This window comes from Magnolia sinica, chromosome 6 (assembly GCF_029962835.1).
Source record: "Magnolia sinica isolate HGM2019 chromosome 6, MsV1, whole genome shotgun sequence".
NCBI lineage: Eukaryota > Viridiplantae > Streptophyta > Magnoliopsida > Magnoliales > Magnoliaceae > Magnolia > Magnolia sinica.
Window position 1 is genome coordinate 101,273,367 of NC_080578.1, and position 6,529 is coordinate 101,279,895.

The following is a 6,529-nucleotide window of genomic DNA, read 5'->3' on the forward strand; positions in this document are numbered from 1 at the left end:
AGTGTATTAGCTACGACCCGGCTCACCCAGGGTGGTGCGACCCAACCTCACCCTGGTGCGACCCTTACCATGGTTCCCACCTTGATGTATATATCATATAGCCATGCCATCTAATTTTATATATCATTTTAGGTCATTATTACAAAAATGAAGTAGATCAAATAATCAAGTGAACCACATGATAAGAAAAAGTGGTGATTAAATGCCTATCATTAAAAACTTCTTAGGGCGCATCTTAATATTACGGTAGTGTTTATTTTCCATCCCATCTGTTGATAAGGTCACCTAAGCCTGGATGAATGAAAAAACAAAAAACAAAAAAACAAAAAAACAAAAAAAAAAAAAAAAACAAATATCAGCTTGATTCAAAACATTTGTGGTCCATTAATGGTTAATCACTACTGTTACCTATGGTATGTTCTACCTAATAATTGGATCTGCTTAATTTTTAGGATGATACACTAAAATGATCTGGAAAAACGGATGGACAGTGTGGACACTGAATAAATACCTCAAATTGGTCCCCACATTGAAGGTCGCACCATCTTGAGTGAGTCCAGGGTCTCACCTAATCCGTTCCCAATTTTTTTATATTAAAAACACATCTTACCTAAAAGCAACCGACATCAAATAGTGTTTTTAAAATTATTTTTAAAAAAAAAAAAAAAAAACTAAAACTGTACGCAACCGGCAACTTTATTAAAATCAACCGAAGAAATTTCTAGGAAGAAACAGCTAATCCGACAGTCCATCCCATGGGAAAATCCTTGATACTTTGATAGAGTATCATGTATGATCAGACACAGAAATTTAGAAAGAGCTTACATGATATTCAAGTTGAATTTAACTGTCCAAATTATGGGTCATCCGACCATAGGATTGGTAGGCCGACCAATAAAACTTAAAAATATCCAATGGCCCAATTTCAACAAGCAAGTGTGCAAGAATTAAATATTAGGATTATTCAATCAATCTAATTTTTGGATTATCACAATTTCTCACTGACTGCATATCAAGCACGCACGAAACTTTCACAAGTATCAGACAACTCTCCTTGTAGCTGGATGCATAGATAACAAGATAACCATGCCACACATTAGTCTTAATCCACATCATCCATGTGATTAAAGTCATAATCGACATAATCCCAATCATCAATTGAGTCAACCCATCTTTACTTTAAGTGGATCTTATGGCTAATGGACCTACCACTCTAATACCGAAGTTGGCTTATTAATGGAGCCTACAAATCATTCTAAATCATCATTTGAGTGGACCTGACATTTGGCCCAACACTCATCTTCAGTTGAACTCGGCTCAAATCGAGTTTATTTCATACTATGAGGGTTGCCCTGTCATGCCCTAGACTCAGAAACCGGACTCACAAAATTTTCAATCATCGAATCCGGTGCCGACAGCCTCCGTAGTATTCCATTCTCGGCTCCCAGCGCCCATACACCAAATTCCGATCTTGGGATCCTATAAGGAGAATTTCCAGCATGAATTTATTTTTATAAGAAGCATAATCATAAGCATAACCTACAAACAATAATAAGAAGCATCACCACATATCCACTATAATCAAAATCTTTAGAGTACAATTGCATAAAGGGAAATATACCATAGAGATATAAAAAACCCAGCCGCACGCTCCTGCCTCAGCTTAACTGCATCCTAGCGTCACGTTAATGATCGGCAAAGTGAATGGTTATCAAGTACATGATTGGCCGCCTTTATCATGGGGACCACCTTGATTTTATCATGGTGCGGTCCACTTGAGCCTTCCATCAACCTCCTTTTTTATTCATGTCTTTCCCTTTCAAAATCAATGGATGGCGTGGATAAAAATTATACATCACGGTGGACCCCACAGAGTACCTGACTGGGCCGTCCGTCTCTAGCTAGCTAGGTCCTGGAGGGGCTAGTACCTAATCAGTGCCCAGAGCATCCCGGGGACCACCTTGATTTTATTCTATATCCATGCCGTCCATCCATTTGTTTTTTAACATCATTTTAAAGCATGATCCTAATTATGAAATAGATCAAGATCACAGGTGGACCATACCATTAGAAACAGTGGTGACTGATCATTAAAAACCTCTGGTAGGCCACAAAAGTTTTGGATCATGCTGACATTTTTTTTATTTTATTTTTGTCTTCATACAAGATTGTGTGAGCAGATCAACAGTTTGGATGGAAAATATACATTATCTAAACATTATGGTGGGCCTGAGGAAAGTTTTATTGGTGGGGCATTTGATCACAACAAATTCTTATAGTGATGGCTCACCCGAGAGTTGGATCTGCTTCATTTTTGGATTCATGCACTAAAATGATCCTTAAAAAAATGGATGGATGCATAGATATATTATAGGATACATACATCAAAGTGGGCCCCTGGGAAGAGCTACTTAGTTTTGGCTGATGCTGGGGCGTACTTGATCCGTTCATAGTAGGAAAGGAAATCTTATTTCCCAAGGGCGTAGGCGAAAAAATAAAAGCACAATTTTGAGAGAACATGGGAAATTGTATTTCTCTTATGATTTTAGTATTTACAAACAACAGAAAATGGTTTCCTGAGAAACCCTATTTCCTTCCCCATGATTTCACTGAATCCAAACAACAAGATTAAAAAAAATAATAATAAATAAAAATCCATTAGTCCAACTAATATCTCATTGTCCACCTTCAACCCCATAAACAGCCACATCCACCTTCAACCCTATAAACAATCACTGCCTGCAGCCCTACTGTTAATATGGTTTTGCCGAAAATTGCATTGATCTGATGATCCTAATTGTCTGATGAATAGGGGTTTGCTATTTATTTTTTTTATTTTTATTTTTTTAACGCACACACCCTCACAGCCACACACACCATAATGGGTACCCAAACCATGATCTTAGTGTTGAAACTCTTGTGAGTGCACCCACTAAGCCATGTATTTCAACGGGCGGGCTCGGGCTTGAAAAATCTAAATTTTAAAATAGGTCAGCCCGAAACAGTTCAAAATCTAGGCCCAGACCTACCCTGCCCACTGACAGCCTTAAAGGACCCAATCAGTTATTTGACCTTGATCATCAGCTTTATCTCTAATCCTCTGTTTATTTCTAGATAAGTCCCATAATCCAGATTCTGCTTTTTGCAATGTAATTGGACCACATCATCAAACACTACATTTAATAAAGCAGTGTCAGCGCCACAATGCAATAAAGCAGGATTTTACTGCTTGCCACAGGCAGAGGATCCGGACTCCTAGTCCCACACCCCAATAGTCAGATAAATAGGATCAACCGTTCAATCTAGTTTCTAGGCTAAGTCCCACTCCAAGGATGGGCCAACAAATCATACGGCTTGGTTGCTTGGACCGTGAGAAAGCTGGCCACGCAGAAAGTAGGCTTACAAATCCTAGGCACTAATGTCCCATGAGCCATTCATCTCACCGGTCTTCGCCCGCTTGGATCTCGTCAAAGTTTCCTCAGAACTTCTCTCATAAATCTTACATAGAAAAAATTCAGTAGCCTGCAAATACGTAAACTTGATTTAGTAAATAAACTGAAAAAAAAAAAAAATTTGCCCCCCCCCTCCTTCTCATTACACTAGATTCAGTGTCTGTTTGGTAAATCGGGTGAAATCATCCACGTTTTCATCCCAAGATTCCCAAATTCCAAGTGAATTGCAGAGGTTTACAGTCGTAAAATTTCACTACAAGGAAGAGGTGGATGAGAGATGGTCATAAAAGCCAATAGCAGAGACTAACATCATGCAAAGAAAGGGTTCCTCAGTGATATCCATTAAGCTATATTTGAAGATTATGAAAAGCAAACACAATATCAACTTAAGAGAGTAAAAACCAACAAAGGTTGAATTAAATATTTCAGTATTTTCTTACCTTGGTACATTTACCACCCTCAACCAATCTTTTTAGATCCATTGATGAACTTTGAGAAGCAAGCCTATACTCCTCCATCATCCAATTTGTTTCTCTTCTATTTTTCCCAATCCTAAAATTAAATGTATGCTTATACCCGATGACTAGATCTTTGTGTTTTATTGCTTCCACTTCTCCAGTTGACTTCCAACAACCATAACCATTTTCCACAGAGCGATCTATACTTGATTCCTTCAATTTTGGTTTCACATAGTAGAACAACTCGTCTTCCTTCCCAATCCAGGAATCACCTAGAAATCAAGAACAATTCAGTCTAATTAAAATATATATATATATATATAGAGAGAGAGAGAGAGAGAGATTCACTAGCAAGCAAATATATCAAGGGAAGATAAAAGATAAAAGAAAGAAAAGAAGAGATCTAACTTGGCTTTAAAAAGGATAAAGAATAAATGATAAATAACTATAAATCATTTTCAATTTTATCACACTACATATAATCCACGAGATTAGTCGAAGGAAATAACACAAGTGAATTGAGAAAATATGCACAAGTGAATTGAAGTTGGAATAAAGTAGCTCTCAAAATGCAGTTACGAAACTTTCAAGTGTACGTAATGTGAATGTAATCTATTTGCAATTTGGAGCTTAACCAGCTCAATGTGAAAATTACAATTTGGTGATGATCACTGCTTCATCAGAAGATCAAATATTGCAAACCAATATGATAGAAACCAGGTTGAGAAAGCAAAGACACAAATAGAAAGAAAAAAAAAAAAAAGACGCCAAAAGAAGAAAACGCTGGAACAAATCCTACGACCGAACCAGCTCTCACTCACGTGGAAGTAGTTCTGGGCGGCGATTATAGATATCATATTCATCAATCACATCGGATGGATTATCAACGCCACGATTCTTTTTCTCGAGGTTTAAAAGAATTACGATTTCCCCCCCTTCTGAAAAGATGACCCTCCTCACGTTTTCATCATTATCCCCAATGTTCCGCGGTAATTTCGGCATGGAGAATGTGAGATCGCGGATATTCACTTACGCCTTTGGTTAGGGAAATCTCTATCTATGCTAGAGATGGAATTAATAGAGAGAGTGAGAGGGGATGAGAAACCCAAACTCAATATTCAAGGAAAAGAAAACTTCAACCAAAACTCCAAATGGGAAATCTCTCTCTCTCTCTCTCTCTCTCTCTCTCTCTATGGTAGAGATGGAATTAATAGAGGGAGTGAGAAATGAAGAGAAACCCAAACACAATATTCAAGGGAAAGGAAACTTCAACCAAAACTCCGAATGAGAAATCTCTCTCTGTACTAGAGACGGAATTGATAGAGAGAGTGAGAGGCGAAGAGAAATCCAAACGCATTCAAAGGAACAGTAAACTTTAGCCAAAACTCCTAATGGGAGGAAATATCTCTCTCTCTCTGCTACAGATGGAATTAATAGGGAGTGGGAAGTAAAGAGAAACCCAAACCCAGCGTTGAAGGAAAAGGAAACTTCAACGAAAACTCCTGGCACAGCACACAGCTAATGATCACAACCGTCCAACCTAATGACACGTCCGGATCTCGGACAGGTTGTGATTATTGGCTGAATTCAGAAGCACCAACGGCCGTTACAACATGCATGCGTGGCCCCTCCCATATTGGCCACGGCACGGATGCACGGCACGGATCTCACACAAGTGCCGATGTACACTTCTTTGGTCTGTCCTCCCACGGGCTATTGCGTTGTTCTTGTTGGTGACACATGTCAATCGCACCTCCCATCCAAACTCTCCAGATGGTCCATGGGACCTATCGTAGACTTTATATACCATCCAACCATTGATTCCAGTGGACGCTCCAGAAATCAGCCTCGTTTAGGTCTCACTGCATGAAATATGAAGTCTTTGGCATTATTTTTCTTTTTCCCCTGGTGTGGTCCACTTGAGATATTGATATGAATTAATTTTGATATGTACGGTGAAAATAATGGTACTAACCTGATGAAGAGAGTGGATTTCACACAAACAACCTAGCGCACCCCACAGAGCTGTGGTTATGTAGTTGCTTCCTACAGCAGCTGTTGTAAAGGACTCCGGTACACAACAACCGGGGTTATCCGGTTTCCTTTTTCCTCGAGGTTAGCTAGTTCCACACGTATGGAGCCCTACACATCCACAGGCATGCAAGCACACGTGCCAATGCATAAACGCCTGTGATACCTAAGAGTAATGCCCAGATCTTCTTCACTCCTATGGTGGGCCACAATGTATAAATTGTTCTGTTGAAATAATTTTTATAGCCGTCCATTTCACCCGGGTCTGAAATACCCAGATTTTAGGCCAAAAGATTGGAAAGGCGCAAACCGCCTGATCGAATTTTTAGATCTTGGCCGTGTTTTTCCTTCATCCAGATCCGTTTGACCTTATGAACAGATTGGATGATAAATAAACATTATGGTGAGTCCTAGCATGGTTTCAACCGGCGGAATCAATGTCTCTACTTCTTTCTTTGGCGTGGTACACTTGAGATTTGAATCTGCGTCATTTTTGGGCTGATTCCCTAGAATGATCTGGGAAAATTAGATGGACAGTGCGGATGTAATACATATGTCAAGGTAGGCTCACATAAGTTTGCCACGCCA

The 6,529-nt window shown here is 39.2% G+C and overlaps 1 protein-coding gene across 1 annotated transcript; it reads right to left on the minus strand.

The window, feature by feature from the left end:
* Positions 1–3,206: 3,206 nt before the first annotated feature.
* Positions 3,207–4,912, minus strand: LOC131249793 (NAC domain-containing protein JA2-like). The gene is made up of 3 exons (XM_058250554.1): positions 4,732–4,912; positions 3,893–4,182; positions 3,207–3,522 (listed from the first exon to the last, which is right to left on the minus strand). The coding sequence occupies exons 1-3, from the start codon at positions 4,910–4,912 to the stop codon at positions 3,409–3,411; spliced, it is 585 nt and encodes a 194-aa protein (XP_058106537.1). The 3' UTR covers positions 3,207–3,408.
* Between the last annotated feature and the right edge of the window lie 1,617 nt (positions 4,913–6,529).

Bases quoted from the DNA above. Each gene is read 5' to 3' on its own strand.
- LOC131249793 (XM_058250554.1), bottom strand. From the start codon at position 4,912: ATGCCGAAATTACCGCGGAACATTGGGGATAATGATGAAAACGTGAGG. The intron at 4,183-4,731 runs GTGAGTGAGAGC...CTTGATTTCTAG, and splicing joins CCGCCCAGAACTACTTCCAC to GTGATTCCTGGATTGGGAAG. The intron at 3,523-3,892 runs GTAAGAAAATAC...ACGTATTTGCAG, and splicing joins AGGGTGGTAAATGTACCAAG to GCTACTGAATTTTTTCTATG.